Here is a 17,861-nt window from a genome sequence, read left to right as displayed (position 1 = left end):
GATGTTGAACAAGATATCTGAAGGAGACCTGCATCAATGAGGTAAGCTTCCTGCAGTTCTGGCTGCAGGATCATCTTAATTTCAGTAAAAAGGAACCCTTTTCAAGATTCACTTTATATGTGTATCTAGTTTGTAATGACAGCACGTCCAGTGGCTGCTGCGCAAGTTGTAGCTTTCTAAAACTATTTTTGTCAGAAATGAGAATGTCACCAGATGACTAACTTTACATATGGCTAAATGCAAGCCACACATTCATAAGAAAACAGAGTACTCCTCTAACACTGTATTTTCTGACAAGAATAGTTTTAGGCTGCCTGGTCTTGGGCAGCCATTTCAGGAAGCGGAGGTCTGTGGGTACCACAACAATTCTCAGAAGGAATAACAGGCACCCCCACATAACAGGCTGGGACAGGCTCAAAATGAGATCTCATACACAGTAGCGAAGCTACAGGGGGGCACGGTACTGAGTTTTGCAGGGTGTCTCAATGCACCCTGTAAGCTGCTCCTCTTCCTTGCCGTCAGCAAGAGCAAAGCTGAGTTGTCTCCTTGCAGTGCATGTGAACTTGCAGTGCATGTTAAACATCATCCCAAACAGGGATAAATTAATTCCTGCTTTCAGTGGCATATCTAGAATATTTGACTCGGGGTGGGCAACCTGAAGACACAGGTAGACCTGGCCTCTGCTTAAGTTTCCCCCCCCCCCCAAAAAGAAGCCAGGTCTAACCTTTGCTTTGAGAAGCCAAAGCTGGCTTCCACTGGGGGGATCTTGAGGAGGAGGCCAGGTCAACCTGTGACTTCAAGAGGCCACTCAAAGCAAAGGGTGGATCTGGTCTCCACTTTGAGATCCCTGGGGGAAGGCCAGGTGTACCAGCTGCTCAGTGGTACATTTGACACCCTGGGATATTTGCCACCTGGGATGGACTGCCTCCCACCCTGTCCTTGTTATGCAACTGCTACAATATGTGTGGAGATAGTAGTCTGCAATATGTACAAGTTCTGTGGATTTTCCCCACAAACCCATGTGAGATGGGGCACTATCTTTCTCATAAAGAAGGAAGGTAGGAGATACCAGCTTTCCTAAGGTCACTGAAGAGTGGACAGCTGATCTATTTGAATCCAAGTCCAACTCTCTAGAACTCAAATTCCCAAAGTTCTAGGGGAAAAAAGCCATTCCAGGTATGAGAGTCTTACTAGTTTACAACCCAGCGAAGAGTACTGAAGAGCTGAACATGACAACCAGAAAATTATAACTATTCACTCATAACTCAAGACCAAAGCATTAACAATCCTACGCCCCAAGTTGGGGTGCCAAAAACTATGGAATAGGTCCAACATGGACAAACTAGAGAAATATACATCATGGCTTAGAAATGACTCACTTATTCACATTGTTTGATCTTATCACATGATTACTCAGTGTTAGATGACTGAGCAAGCATCTTGCTCCAGCAATAAGCACAGGAAATTCTGTTATGGCTCATTTATACACTGAAGAAATCAAAGGATGCTACATATGAATGATGAATAAGGGTATGTGAATCAAATTTCAAACTCTAAAGAATGTAAAGCCATAAAATCTCGAGATGTTTTAACAATGAAGATTAATATTACATAGATATTAGATAGTTAAATTTTATTTCCGAATAGCTAAAAATTGATAAGCAAAAACAATATTAAAAAAATCAATGAATAGCATTTTTGTGTTTTTGGATGAGATTTCAAGCTCCTCCATTCAAATTCACAGACATTCCAGTTAGAAGCACTGTATCAAAGTGTGAAACACAACACACTGTATAAGTCAGTTTTACATTACATTGTGCTCAATGGTGCTCAAATTAAACAGGCCTACACACATTTTGATTCTTAAAAGTTAGACCTATTCCTGGGTATATTTGGGGTGCTGATTCCACAAATGGCATCAGTTTTGCCCTCACATCTAGTTTGGAGATACTGTAGCCTCATTAGTGAATGCTTCAAGCAGCTTTCTCATGAGGAAGCCCACGCCGTGGCTTCCTCATGAGGAAGCTGCTTGAACTATTAATTAACGAGGCTATGCTGGATCTCTGAAATTAGACAAGTTATGACAAAACCGGTGCTATTTGTAAAAACAGTCACGCAAATTCAAATAAAACCACTATAAATTTTGAAAAAAGTTTTTCTGATTCTCAATTTCACAGGCCTGTGTTATTGTGGCAAAAGACACATTGGAAATACTGACGAAATGACACAAGTCATCTGCATGTTTTGCATTAACTACCCAGAAACCATCTTCATAAACCAGAGTAAACCTAACACAGGTCAGTTCTATACCTTCGTGTTGGTGCAAACTTTCCCCTTCTTATAGTCTTTGTGACAGCCTCTCTTATCCAATTTGGCCCAAAGGGCTTTGGCTTTCCAGTAATTAAGCTTGGACTTGAGTTTGTGGTAAAAAGTACGATAGTCCTTGGGCTTTAGCTCTAGGTAATCACAGAGCTCCTGGAAGGCTTTGAGAGTCCCTTTGCAGGTCGTGGCCTGGACAAATCGATCAAAGAGGACATGGGCTTGGTTCATCTTTTCATTATTCCTTTCCTCCATGCTTCCAGCTCAGCCACTGACCCTCCTTGGTGCGTTGGCAGCTGTTTCCTTCCAGTCTGCCTGCTTTTTTTGCTGCTATCTTGCTCATCAACAGTTTTGCTTGTTTCAATCCTTGCACATTGTTAACCTAAAAAAAAAACAAACCAAAAGAGAGATCATGACCTATACTGGCTTAGAACTGGTATATAAATGACACAAGTTAAGTCAATTAATAAATGACCGCTTAATTCTGCTCGCTTTTCAGGCTTACCTTTAGAGCCCTCAGAACCACACGCTTTAAAAGAAACAGAAGCCAAGGATTTTGAAAAACACTGAATTCTGAACTCAATATCAATTCTATGTTGGCGCAGCATGATAAAAATCCACAGTACTTTGTCACAAATTTTGTCTCTTGAAAAACCAAGGCCTTCCAAAAAGGCACTCAAAATATGAAAATGACTGTAAATTGAAATAATGCTTGTGTCAAGAATTTAATTTTGAATATATGCTAATGATATGGATTGCTTAAGAACTTGTGGAAGGACCATACAAACTTCTAGGATCCACTTCTGCCAGGGGACTCAGTTTTTAGCAAAAGAGAAAATAGAAACAGATTTACTCTGCTAAATCAAGTATGATGGCTACTGCATGCAGGGGGTTGGAATTACTGGCCTTCCTTCCAAAGCTTGAGTAGGAAAAGGAGCTGTAGAGGTCTGAGGTTGGGAGGAGCTGGCTGGACCTACATGTACATCATATCCCTTATACATGTCAATTAACAATGCCCATAAATCCAAAGTACTACCACATTGCTCTAAAAGTCATTAAGTGAAATAGAATTGCCCACTTTACCAATAAGAACAGATTCTAAGGGTGAAAAAAGGATACCTTTCTTCACAGAAAGATTGAAAACCCAGCCTTTTGTTATCCTCATTTTAAGTACAACAGGTAGTTAAAAGGAGGTAAGCAAAGGAGGATTGCAAATTCACAAGTGTTTTGCTTATATGTCCTTACAGTCAAGGACCTAAGTTAATTTGTGTTTTACTGAATCTTCTTTCTATAAAATAACAGCTTGCGAATCAAAATATTCCACTTAGGTCACATTTATGTGGAACATATTTAAGTAATTTAATTTGGATTATTCACTAAATAATTGCAGCATGTCAGTGGAGACAGGGATGGATGGAAAGACACACACACACACACACACACACAATTGGAGTAATCACTGAAGACAGATATAGTGCTTGGTAAATAGTTTCCCTACCCCAATTCCTTGACAACTTCAAAATAGGCAGTTTCAGAAAACAGGTAAACCTCATGAGAATGCCAACGATTTTAAAGAATTGTTACAAAAATTAAAATGAAAGGTTAAAAAAAATCAGACTAGACATCATTACTGAAGACAGATTGTAAGGAAATTTATTCCAGAGAGGAAATGAAAAGCAGGGTGTGGGCATCTGAAACTAAGCAGAAAAAAAAAAAAAATACAATCAGCATGCCTCTTTCCTGATACCAATCCTTAAATAAGTGCATGCTCAGTTTGCCTACAAAGATAACACCAGGTTAAAATGAGTAAAATCTGTACAGCCAAAGTTCACAAATGCCATGACCCAGAGCTCAAGATATTTCTGAAGAGGTATGATCACCATTCTCCTTCCCTAAATTGCTGAGAAATAAGGTTGTTTTCATAACTCAGCGTGGAACAGTATTTGCAAGACTAAAATTATAGAATTCAAGAACTATTCCAATCACTCAAAAATGTTGCATATCACAGCTTCTCTTGTCAGGTGAGCAAAAAGGGAGTGCTTCTTATCAGTTTCCTTGAGACACAGACAATTTCACATGGTCCTCAAATTTAATTTTCCAATGACTAATAACCTTTAGTTTTACCCAATCTGTAATATGTCATCTCCAAAGCCATTCTGCTTTCTATAGAACAAAGAACACTACTTGGCTTTTGAGCAGGGATTTTAAAAAGGAAACCACACAATTGTAATACGAAGCTGGCCAGCACAGCTCAGGAATGCAGCAATGCTTCAGTTTAGCTCTTGCTAACACCCTCTCAGTAGAAAGTTGGTGTGCTGGTGATGTAGCACTCAACGCAATCTACAGCACCTGGAGATGGACAAACACCACACAGATGGGCAGATATTGACCACAATCCTCAATGTTGAATCCTCAAGAGGCACAGCCCAGCAACTCCATCAAAGGCAGGTCTCGCACAGTAAAAAGAGTGGCACATACACTATGACTCTTGACCATTTCAGCTTTTAGTTGCTTTCTAGCCCTTAAGGTTGCAATGATAAGGTTAACTAAGAGTGTGCGAGGACAAAAAAAAAATATGTAACAAGCAAAATCTTCGAACATGTCTGACCTGCATAATTACAGAATTAGTTTTATTATATGTATTATATTAGTTACAGATCTCGATCTTTGGAGGCAGAACTTGAAATTCTTTAGTACAGAGTATGCACAGACCCAACAGGTTGTGTTGTACAACAGTCCCCTATTCATAGAGGAGAGTCAAGGCATACTTGCACAGAGTCCCATGGGTACAGCTAAAGAACTGGAGAGAGAAGTCAAGGGTGGCTAACAGGACATTAACTTACACAAACCAATCACCCGAAGAGTTGCAAAAACTGTTCAGAACTGCTGCTTACATATTTTTGAACTTTCGGCTTGCCTTACAGCAAATCTGGCCTGTTAAGGCTAGATTTCAAAGTATCCATTTAATAATCAAGGTGCTAGTACAACAGGTGCTAAAGGCTACAGCAAGTTTATCATGTGCATTCAAAAAGTCAGTCAGAGAGGTTTGCAGACGGAGCTCATTCCAAACTAGTAAGTCAATCAGCATGGAAACCTCTCCATTTACTGTCACTGAATTAACTTGGTATGCATATTATAAACTCAAAAGATTACCACAGGACATAAGGGGGGTGATCACCTCTTCGACACAATACGCTTGAGTTATTCAGGTTCTTATAAGGTCAAAGTCAGCACTTTAAAGTGCTTCCAGGATACCACAGGAAACCAAAGCATATGCTCAAACACTGGCATGACATGCTGTCAGCATCCTGTCAGGATGCATTACATGGAAGTTCTGTACCAGCTAAAGGTTTGGAATATCACAGCAAGGTTTTCTTTGAACACATAAGGTTCAAGGTTCACTCTTACACACCTCCAGGCGTGACTGGGAAAGACTTCAAACTCAAACCTTGAAGAGTCACTACCAGTCCCTATGGATGTTGCTGCGCTAGATGGCTGAGTGGTGTGATTCAACAGGACAGTTCCATATGTCCAGACCACATAGAATCTATTTCCATAGGCTCCACTTGAGCTTACTAAGGGCAATTAATGCTGCTAGAGCATCCCCTGGCATCTCCTTGGAAGGGACAGCAGAAAAAATTCCTATCTGAAACCTTGGAGAATCACTGCCAGGCTGTTTTGACAAAACTGACCTAGACAGACCAATGATTTGATTTAGTATAAGGTAGATTCCTATAACTATCACTTCAACAGATTTTCAAAAACCTACCTGGAGAGTGCAGGCTACTTAATGTACTTAATAACTTCCTTGTAAATGCATCAAATTGCTGCCTAGATCAGGGGTGCTCAATAGGTGGATCGCGATCTACCGGTAGATTGCGAGGCAAAATGAGTAGATCGCGGAGTGCTGACCCCCCCCCTTTTCAGGTGCCTCTGGGAGGAAACGCCAGGAGTAAGGCCCATTGTACTCAATGGGGCTTACTCCCAGGTAAGTGTGGCTAGGATTGCAGCCTCACAGCCTAATCCTAGGCATGTCTACTCAGGAGTAAGTCCTGTTATACTCAGTGGGGCTCAAGGTACACCAACATACATTGTACACATAAATGTTATATGTTATGATGGCGTGAACATTGTAAAAAAACTGTGGTAGATCTCCGGGCCTTGCTGGGTTTCAAAGTAGCTCTCGAGCCAAAAAAGTGTGAGCACCCCTGGCCTAGATGGTTGCAATATTCTCAGTACACAACCATAAATGGAGCCAATACTTGTTATCAAGTATTTCTAATGTCATCCATAACTAGCTACATCCATTAACAGAAGCTATAAACAAAGATTCTCATCCAGGTTGAGATCATCATGTACCATCTGTAGGGTAAAGGGTAGAGTGCAAGAAGTGCGCGCTTCTACCAGGACTCAATCACAAAAAGTACAATTCCTAAAAGCCAATGCATTTTTTTTTTTTTAATTTTTTTACTGGAATGGAGAGATGGCATGAACTCAGATCCAACTTCTTTACATTTTCCTAACTTATTTTTCCTTCTCCTGACAGGGCAAAAGCCACGGCAAACTTGTAGAGCTTATGCTTCTTGTCATTCCAATATATCAACGCTCCCTAAATGCTGGGCATTTCCCCTACACTGGGTCAATTATTCAGGATTTCAGTCAAGCAACAAGCAACACCTTTGGGGCTTGTTTACATGGGACCCAAGCCAGGGCTCAGAATTTACACTCAGAAGCTACCCTTAGAGCACATTCACACGCTGCCTCTAGAAGGCTCAGACTGGCCGTTTTGGCAAAGAAACACGAGACTTCCATTTCCCCAAAAACTGGAAGCCACATGTTTTCACTTGAAACAGGCATTCTGAGCTTCATAGAGGCAGTGCACAGATGCGTGCTACCTCTGCAAGGCTCAGAAAAGCCTCCACCTTTGAAGGCTTCCCATAATGTCAAGACTTGCTTAGCAACAGGGGTGCCAGTCCGCATCCCTGTTGTTAAGTGACGCACAACTGTATATAGTTCATATACGAGGCTATAGTGCTTAGATACTGTTAAAGGAAAACGAACCGATCAGTTAATGTTTGCTTAGGGCCTTTAGGAATATTTAGATACTAATATTTTATATTGATAAAAAAAGTTCAAAGTGGTTGACATAGCAAAATGATAAAAGAATGGTTCCCTGTCCCAAAAGGAACAACTATCTAACAAGAAGCAGAAGAAACACCAGCAAACAGCCACCAGAAATGAAACAAAAGTGGGGTGCAGGGGAATAGCACTCCACCTGCTAAATATAAGAGGAGCACTACTTTTAAAAAGTGCCTCTGCCCAGTCAGCAAAGGATGTGCAGTTCTTACACATTTAGCACCCACTTTTTTAGAATGAGAATCTGTCAGGACCCACCAGAAATGATGTCATGACCGGAAGTGACATCATCAAGCAGGAAAATTTTTACAATCCTAGGCTGCAATCCTACCCACACTTACCCAGGAGTCAGTACCATTTACTATCATTGTTAAAAGAATAAACATAGTAGCTTGTTAAAAGTATAGTTCTGTAACATTTCCCCAAATGCAGTCACATACCATGGTAGCATCAAGTCTAATATATTAAAAATAAAATATTGAAATGAATGGGGACCCACCTGAGATTGGCTCGCAACCCACCTAGTGAATCCCAACCCGCAGTTTGAGAAACACTGATCTAGGTATTAACATTTTGGGGAAACTATTAAATAACTCAGAATGTATTAGAGTCTCCCAAGAAAATGGGTTTTTGGTTCATTTGTTTTGGTGCAGTTCTCTTTGTAATGTGCACCAATGCTCAGGAGGAAACCAAAAAATATCTCTCTTCTAGAACCAACAACTTGATGCTAGTCACTTGACAGACTCAGAACATCTGAGGATTAACAATCTTGCCACTAAATCAAGGAAAACAAGACACCCTTGTGCATAGTCACCCACTTCCAGGGCACATCACATAGTCCTTGCATGACATGGTATTCTTTACAGCACATGAGGTTTGGCTATTGTCAGGGCACAGAGGTGCAGCTTTTACCGAGTACCCCTGCTATTTTGCAGTCAAGCTATGTACTATAGAGAGAGTGTTAGAGTTGCAGGATAAAGTGTTTTCCTGGGTCACTCTAGGACTTTTTGAGCACCAAGTGATAGTACCACCTGCACATCATCACTGGAAATATTTAATTAAATATCACTATTCCTGAATACTTGTTCAGACAGTTACCACCATAGATGAGCCAGGTTCTTCACTTTCTCAGAGGGTATCTGCACAATGGCCTCATCTTTGTACATGTACATCCACGTATAGTGATGCAACTAAATTAGTACATATTAGCAATCCCCCTTTATACAAGCTATCAGAGGAAAAACACACCTTCCCCCATCTTTCAATTCCACAAATCTAAGTCAACATTGCGATACAAGGACATCTGCAAGAGGGATCTGAAGGCCTTAGGAATGGACCTCAACAAGTGGGAAACGCTGGCCTCTGAGCGGCCCGCTTGGAGGCAGGCTGTGCAGCATGGCCTTTCCCAGTTTGAAGAGACACTTGGCCAACAGTCTGAGGCAAAGAGGCAAAGAAGGAAGGCCCATAGCCAGGGAGACAGACCAGGGACAGACTGCACTTGCTCCTGGTGTGGAAGGGATTGTCACTCCCGGATTGGCCTTTTCAGCCACACTAGACGCTGTGCCAGAACCACCTTTCAGAGCGCGATACCATAGTCTTTCGAGACTGGAGGTTGCCAATATATATATAAGTCAACATTACAACTTCTTCAAAAAATAAAAGATAGAATTAGAGACCAGAACAATGAACTTCAAAAACTGCAGTGCTGCACCAGATATCATGTCCCCTAAATCACTTTAAGTGCATCAAGTTACACTTGTGTACCCCTGCTGCTGACAACATGCTTTTTATAGCAACAGAGTGCATAAACTAAAGAACATTCTGCTGTTTACTGCCAAGAGGTTGATAGAGCAGGGCTGAAGCTAAACTTAAAACTTGTCATAGAGAGGGAGAAGGGGAGAGAGAGAGTGTCCATGTGTGCCCATCCATATCTATAATGGAATATGATAACAGGATCTTTGTATTTGAGGAATCTGTCCACATAAAACAGAAACTCCAAAAGCTGCCTAAGCTCCAGGAATCAACTGCATCTTATCAAAAGCTTTTGGCCCCACTGATTACAATGTGTTCATATACATCGAGGATGCATTTGACGAAAGGGCCTCTATGACAGCTTATCTAGAACAAGAGTAAAATAAGTATGCGATCACAAAGGGTGTGTATTGTGGTAGCGTGGCAGGAGAATGTTGTTATGTTATGGAAGAGTTAACACTGAAGGTAGAAAAAGGTGGGAAAACCCAAGCAGGGAATCAGAGGGAAGACTGCAACTCTCAGGTCCTGCAACTGTTCAGGACAGGCTCTATAAAAGCAAGAGCCCAGGTTGAGGGGGGTGTCCTTTTTGCCTCATCCCTCTCAAGAGGCTGCTTGGTTGTGTGTCTGTGCAGACAGCCATCCTCAGTGTCTTGCTTGAAGCAGCCTTTTCTGTGGAGACCAAGGCTGCATCCTATACACACTTTCCAGGGAGTAAGCTTCACTGAATACAATGGGACTTACTTCTGAGTAGACATGCCTAGGATTGTGCTCCAAGTGTTACGTACGTAACACTTGCAATGTAGAAAGAGTGTTACCGATTAGAAAAGTGAGGCTTGAAAGAGCAGGGGGCTCTAAAACTTTCCTCTATACCAGGGGTGTCAAACATAAGGCCAGCGGGCCAAATGCGGCCCCCGGAAACTATTTCTCCAGTCCTTGTTATAATTGGGCTCTCCCAGCTTGATGCCTGGGCTCTCTCATATCTTGAAATCATAAACAAGATTCACACATTTTCTCTTCTGTTCTCTCCTCTTGCAGGTAACGTGAGAACAAAGTGCTTATTTCTGGCCATCATCTGCTGAATGATGTGGCTTCCTGCTTAATGATGGCACCTCTGGCCCTCGGCAGGCACCATGAATGCTGTTCGACCCACTCTATGAAACAAGTCTGACAGTATGCTCAAGCCCCAGCCCTGGTACCCCCTCCCCAGTTGGCAGGATTGGGCCCCCTGAATGTGCTGTTCTAACACCCAGGGGTGGCGCAAGGGATCCAGGCAACCAGGTTTTGGCACCCCTTTTGGAGCGGGGAAACAGGCAGCATCTCTGCTGTCTTACTGCAAGCTGCCCACCTGGGGAGAAGCAATTCCAGAAGTTGCAGAACAGGCACCACCGTAGCCAAGTACAGCAGGTGCAACCCCTGACTCTTCCTCCTCAAAGAGCAGCAGCAGCTTTGTCCATGGGGAGCCCTCCCCCACCCCACACTTGGCCAGTTCCTCATCTCCTCGGATCGCAATCCTATGCATGCTTACCTTGGAGTAAGCCCCATTGACCCATTGTAAGTCCCATTGACTATAATGGGACTTACATCTGAGTAGAATGGGGCTGTTAGTCACACTGTGGCTGTGATGAACTTCCCCAGAAATTTCTCCAATCCCCTTTAAAAGGCATCTAGTCTAGACACCATCATCACATCCTGGGGCAAGGAGTTCCACAGACTAATGGCAGAGTAGGCAGCTGTTGTTTTGTGGCTGCAGCCTACATATAGGCTTGCTCACACTCTCTTAGCTCCAACCAACGTAGTCCACAGCTAGAGCATGACAGCAATTAGGACAGGAAGTGAAGAGAGGCTTCCCCCCCAAACATCTTGTAGTGCACACCAAAAGGACTTTTCTTCCTGAGACATGCAGCAGCCATTCTGTCTCACTGAGCTGGTGCTTCCTTCACACATCTCTTCTCCTTCAGGACCTCCTTAGGACCTGCCAAAATTGTATTGAACACTTTCCTAAGGACTCTGGACTCACAAGTGGGGGGGGGGGAGCAGGGCTAGGGCTGTGTAACAAAAGAAACTGTGGAGGGATGTGTGTGCTTTTTGTTGGCTCATTTAACTACCTTGCATGACTTGTCTATAATCCCCTTGTGCTTACCCTTTCCCTTTTTGAGGTGTTTTTCTACCCTTAAAAGAGGCAAGGGCTGTGCGTAATGTGGTCTGGTGTGAGAGAAAAGAGACTGGATTGAATTGGGTGGGTGTGAAAACCTCTGAGTTGGGGGGGAATTATTATGTGTTCCATGTAAACCCAAGACTTTCACAGCTAGTGAAGCAAATGCAAGCACAGGACAGTTGGCATCCTTCAGTCTCAGAAGACTATGGTATCGCACTCTGAATAGTGGTTCTGGAACAGTGTCCTCTCCAGTGCGCGAAGCCTGGGTAAGGTAGATATGGAGGCTAGACTGTTCCCCATGCAGCAAATCCCCCCTCTCCACGTCGCTGAAATGGTCCAATGGAAAGGCAGAGGCCAATACGGTTGGTTCCAGCGGCATCGCAGGAGTTGCCAGAATGTGACTGTGTCCAGCCATGAACTGCCTCAGGGACTCCGGCTCCGGATTTTGCCTCGAGGTTGACTCCTGAAGCCTTTTCCATAACTGAATGTAGCCACAAGGCAGTGGAGGTTTGGGATCAGAGTTTTCCTTCTCTCAGATGAGCTGCCTTAGCAGGCTAACGAGTCCCATCTACCCAGTGCAAGCACAACCATGCACATTAATTATTAAATAATCTTCTTATGTATTACAAATATAATTGTATTTTTTGTGTGCGAGGGTGGGGGCATTGCATGTAGTCCCCACCGTCTCAAAATTTTGCCTTAGTGGTCCCTGAGCTCCTAAAGGTTGGGAACCACTGGTTTCCAGGATAAGATTTTTTTTTTTTTTTTAACCAAACATCACTCCTACACCAGCCTCACACAGTGACAAACCAGCCCAAGATCAAGAGTTCTGGGAGTCCCCAATCTGCCACACCGCTCCAACTGACCTAAAAGTCTCCTACTCCAACTAAACGCCATCTCCCTCTGAAATTCAGTTAAACTCCCCTTTTCCCTCTTCTCTCAGAATTTTGAATGCAACTCTCCAACTGGCCACTCTCAAGCCCTAGGTGGAAGGTGACTGGAATAAACATTCTGCACAGGCAGGACATTGCCATGCCTGTCATAGCCTCTGGTTCAGAAAAGCTTCTGCCACAATAAATGTGTGAATCTTTAAGGTATAGGTATCTTAAAACTTGGTTTTGTTTTTACTGTAGCCAAGCTGGGCTTTATGCGGTGTGATTTTGCACTGACCCAGTCAATCTTGCATTGCTTCTCAAAAGTTGGGAATTGGCCAGAGTGCAATAAGAAGATGAAGAACTTCTTTACATCACTTATCTAATGTGGGGAGAAAGGGGGTGCCTCACTGTTAAACAACAGTCAAAACTTCCTTCTGCATGTAGCTTTGGTGGTTTCTATCCATGGCTCCCTCCTCCTATTCTCACCAGGAATAGCCATGCCAGCAAAACTCCTGAACCTTGTGGGCAGTAAGCCAGAGATCATGGGTACTACAAGACAGAGATACCTTCCTGGTTTTCAAGGGATTGGTACATGAGCCTGTGTTTTTCCACCAGTCAGCAGAACTTGAATGTTTCCAGGCAGCTGATGCTGACTTCTAACTTCACCACATCCCTTGATAGATGGCACACGGGCAGCAGTAGGTGGGGAGGATAGTTTATGAAAAGGTATTCCTCAAGAGAGCTTGTGATCCTGCATATAACATTAGCAAGTACTTGTTCTTGACAACCCAGTATCTCTAGGTCACATCCTGAACAATAGAAACCAGCAGTCAAAACCAGACTGAAGCAACAAGCCTGGGACTAAAAGATTACTGCTATGCAAATTCTTCCCCGTGAACTGCTGCATGTGCCAACATTACACAAAGCACTGTAACAAGAGTGTAGGTTACTCACATTTTCCTAGCTCTAACTAAAGAATAAAGGGCCACACATTATATTTTTAAAGTGCACTTTTAAGAAACAGGTACAGTATACTTCAAAGTGTCAAGTGCAAACGCAACAAATGCACGTTTGTGAACAAGAACCCATGCTTCTTCAGGGACTGGGACTGGTTGTAGCTCTCCACTGAGCATACACACACTGTGCTGCTGCTGCTGCTGCTGCTGCATTACACAGAAACTTCATTAAAGGCACCGGGATCAAAACACAGACCTTCACAGTGTGCTGAATAGTGTCTTTCCCAGGGCAAAGCAGCAAGAAAACAGCCCATAACATTCTGGTGAGGTCATTCATGGCAAGTTGGCAGGAATCAAAGAGGACATCATCCATTCACGCCACTACAAGGCAAACACATCCACACCATCAATCCCTAACAGATCAATCCACATTAACTCATTTATTCTGTGCAGCTGCTGAAACATGCTCAAAAACCAGTGGCTAACAGAAACATTCTCATCTATTTCCAGTTAGTATCCACTAAGCAAATGGGCAAGACTCAAAAACAGGAACTAATTTTTTCCAGGTCCAACTACTTTGCTATGATCGCTTTGAAAATTATAAATAGTAAGTATGGTAGATGCACTGCCTATAATTACCAGAATATGAAAATAAACATTCTGTAAAAGCCCTATAGTTGTGGGTGACAGAAAATAGCAACCTGGCAAAGAATTCTTGTCTACACAACCACACGAAACTGGGGTATGCAAGTTCATGCTAGCATATAGAGTTAATATACTTTAAGATTTATAAATATATGAAAAAAATCTCATCTCAAGCATTCTTGTCTTCCTAAAGCTCTCGATTTCAGTCTGCCTACTGAGGAACATTTTCCTTTTGACTGTGGGTGCTTGATGAGCATAGACAGCCGTTTAACTAAAGAGAAACACAGACAGCCATTTAAACAAGAGGTGATTTGCCACCAGAGGAAACATACATCCATATGGTTAGCTGGTCACCTACTAATGTGCCTGCAGGTGTTAAGGGGATCTGTAGCTCACAGCCAATTAAAAATTCTGAATCGAGGGCATGGCATAATTTGGCTCACTCTGCAGGATAATACAGACAACCACCTAAGAGCTTACATAAACATAATGTAAGTTACCACTTAGTACATAGTTGGTTAATTCACTCTCAATGTTTCTGATCCTTAGGGATCCCACAAATTCCATGTGGAGAGGTTCATGTCATGCCAAAGTCTTCTATATTAATATTACCCATCATTCATCACCTTCCCAGCAAATAAATAGCATATGCCTGAGGAATGGACTGAAAGGCAACAATCTATTACTTCCCTGGCTGTTCCTGAGGCTGTTTTGCAGCTTTACTAATATGGAGGATGGCAAAGATATGAAAAGTTCCTGCAATATACATTCAGCAAAATAGGCCAACAATGCAAGCACAGTTTGCCTTCTTTCTTTCCATTTAGCAAGGAGGAACGTCAAACAGTGGGATGCATCAGCTTTCCCCTTCAGGCCTGTGAAGTAAGAACAGGTGAACTTTGCCAACACAGCAGTTGATTTTGTGCTCCAGGGGTTAGTCTAACCAGCTTGAGTGAGTCACTTACTAAGTAGTCATAGCCACAGCATGCACAAAGACTGCACTGATCCACCCAAGAAGAATGGAAAAAGCTGTCCAAGGGTTAGGACATCTCTGTCTGCTGGACCTTGCCTTATAAGAACACATGGAAACTAGCTAGGAAGCCAAAAATAAATACAGGAAAAAGCCAACATAGAAAGTGTCCAACTTGGACCTAAAGGTTTACAACTAACAGCAGGGTGGAAAAGAGGCTGAGCTGTGAACTGGGAAATTCCCATTTCAGATCTCATCTCTGCCACATTAGGAAAAAGCACACACACTTGGTCTCACCATTCGCAACATAGGCATAAGGAGGCTGACTGCCTTATAGGACAGTATATATGAAAATAACTGAGAAAATAATAAGTGCTTTGAACCCTATCAAGCACTATAAACAAAGGGTCTAAGTATTTATAAGCTTGCTATCTATAGAAGAGGAGCAAGGATCTTTGCAACATAGCTGAGCAGATACACATGTATGGAAAATGCTACCATTTTCCAAAAATCCAACTGTACCATTTTCCAAATCCAAACTGTAGGTGAAAGCTGAGGGAGGAGAAAAATCACATGACTAAATACTTTTCCACCTATACAAAAAATCTCTGCACACAGAAATCTAGCTTATCAGGAAATAAGACTAGGCTACAATTATGCTAGTTTTCCATGTGCAGTGATAACAGGTTGAGACTAATTATTCGAGTGGGTTCTGTTCCAAGCACTCACCTGGATGGCAAAAAATACATTATAGCAAATCGATTTGAAAAACAAAGTTTATTTGCTCCTGTGATTGAAAAACAGCCTTGCTGACCTTTTGACTCTAAGATAAGAGTCATTAAGAAGACAATCCATCAATCAGTCCTCCTCCAAGCTCTTCACTCAGTCCCTCCCTTCACCAATGCAAAGCTATCACCTTTCTTTCAAGTGCTCAGGGGGAAGGGAGTGGTCCACTGGAGAGAGAAGGATTGATGGATTGTCAGCCAGCTGCCCTCTCTCTCTCTCATTAAGGAGGCTATTGTTGAAGGACTTCAGTTTTTTACACTGATTTTAAAGGGATGCATTTTTCCCCTTCTTCAGGGATCAGCACATTCTTCTCATCAAATCTGTGTATAAAAAATCAGTGTATAAATAGGCTGGACCTATATTTTGTATATATAGAGGAGCCTTTACTCATGCAAGTCCCAACTGAAATCAGAGGTGTTCAGAGACCAGTGCAGACAAGTTTACCACCTCACAGACAACCATAACAGGCCTCACCATCTGAAAAACAAGATTCTAAGAAGGTATTCATCATGCTGCTGTCCTTCAAGCAAATGCTTTTCTCTATCAGAAGATCAGTGCTTCAGGCATAGTGACATAATAGAATCCAATGGTCAGAATTCAATCTGGAGAAGTAAAAACACTTCTACCTGAGTCATGCAGGTGGAGTAAGGGCAAAATGACCATGTAGGAGTTGATTATAAAACTTAATCAGGAAGTGTTTGTAGGAAACCCTTCTCCCAGCAGAAAGGAAAAACAGGAGAATCAACACAATACACAAAGTAACAACACAAAGTAGGGAGAACAAAACGTCTGGCAGGCCAGCCCTATAACCTTGTTAAGTTTCTGCTTCAGTGCCTCTTTGGCAGAGCTACACTACAGTCAGAGACCTAACAGCTCACACCTTCACAAAAACAGTTGTAAAACGTATAACACTCAGCCATGGTAAAACAGAGGCAGGTACTATACAGTGGGGAGATGTGCTGGATTAAGGCACAACAGACACTCACTCTACCTAAACTGTCCCTCCTTCCATCACAGGTCCAGTTCAAGACCCTGTGAGAAGGAATCCAGGACACAGAAAGGGGCAAGCAAAGGCAACATCACACCCCTGCTCCAGCTGGACTAGTTCTTCATGCATCTGTTGCATTTGATGAATGCTGTCAGATGTTTTGGTAACTATGGTCAAAAAGAGGGACCAAGATCTATCTATTTAATAAAGTGACAATACTTCCCAGCCTCTCATTCTTTCAGCTCTATCAGTGCCAGCCTCTCTCACACACACTCTCACACCAGAGACCACTAATTGCAGAGTATTACAATGCGGTCCAGACTAGACTGAGGTCAGCTTCACCTGGATTATCAAAGGAGCTGCCTCCACTGTTTGTTCATTTTGCTGCCGGGGGTGGGTGGGTTGTGTTTTGTCTTTCAAACACCATTTATCCATTTTCTCCTCTGTATTTTAAGCACAGGACAGAGTAGCATCCAAAAGTAAAGTTTCTGTGACTGAAACCCGATTCTGCCATACTGCCCAGTAAACCTGCATTCTGAAGGGTGGCTAGCTCTACTTCCTTCTCGTCCTCAGCTGGAGCCCGCCATGGATAGAACCGCATCAATCTGCTTCCCTGCCCCTTCACCTCATTCCTTCCTTGTGCAGGCCATTTACATTTAAATTGATTTTTCATATTGTACTTTTAAAAAATGTTTTATTGAAAACTGCTCACTGCTTTGGGGGCTTCAGCCAAGAAGCAGCATACAACTGTGATAAATAAACCATTCCAAACTCTCCAATAATGGAAATATGGAATGAAAATGGATGAAACTATGGAAACAAATGTGGAATTCACCCACTGGAAAAGTAGAAGCTCTTAGACGTATTCTCACATTGTCTACATAGTGTAGAAAACTATGTGTAGTGTACATACACTACATATAGTGTATGCATCACAGCAGCCTTCACTGACGGACAGGAAGGTATTGCCCTGCTTTATTCCTTCCACCACCACCCCCAAAATAAAGAATTTTATAATTAAAATATGATATACATTTTATCATAGCTTCTGGAACCTATGGTAAACGTTAAGATCAGTACTGAAGCAAGACACTAGAGAGGGTTTGGCGAATGTTATTCCATCCAGTAGAGGGCAGTGGTACATGCAAGCAAATTATGGATTGTGCAAATAAACTGCAACAACATGGAGCTTAGCCTAAAGACAGGAAACTGCATCCAGCCCATTTTGTACTCTCTAACCGAGCCCTTACTAAAAGGTACAAGCATCAGGTACATCTTCTCA

The 17,861-nt window shown here is 42.5% G+C and overlaps 1 protein-coding gene across 18 annotated transcripts in view; it reads right to left on the bottom strand.

Annotated features, from left to right (window-relative positions):
- The window catches only part of MICAL3 (microtubule associated monooxygenase, calponin and LIM domain containing 3), a 257,846-nt gene that overhangs the window by 132,093 nt on the left and 107,892 nt on the right, over window positions 1-17,861 (bottom strand). For all 18 annotated transcript variants that reach the window (XM_066633712.1, XM_066633717.1, XM_066633708.1 and 15 more), the window contains one exon: window positions 2,311-2,701. In XM_066633712.1, coding sequence (XP_066489809.1) covers window positions 2,311-2,574 — 264 coding nt within the window. In that variant the 5' untranslated portion in view covers window positions 2,575-2,701. The remainder of the gene's footprint in view (window positions 1-2,310; window positions 2,702-17,861) is intronic.

This window comes from Tiliqua scincoides, chromosome 7, assembly GCF_035046505.1.
Source record: "Tiliqua scincoides isolate rTilSci1 chromosome 7, rTilSci1.hap2, whole genome shotgun sequence".
In the NCBI taxonomy this organism is placed as follows: domain Eukaryota; kingdom Metazoa; phylum Chordata; class Lepidosauria; order Squamata; family Scincidae; genus Tiliqua; species Tiliqua scincoides.
This window is presented reverse-complemented; position numbering and strand designations above follow the sequence as displayed.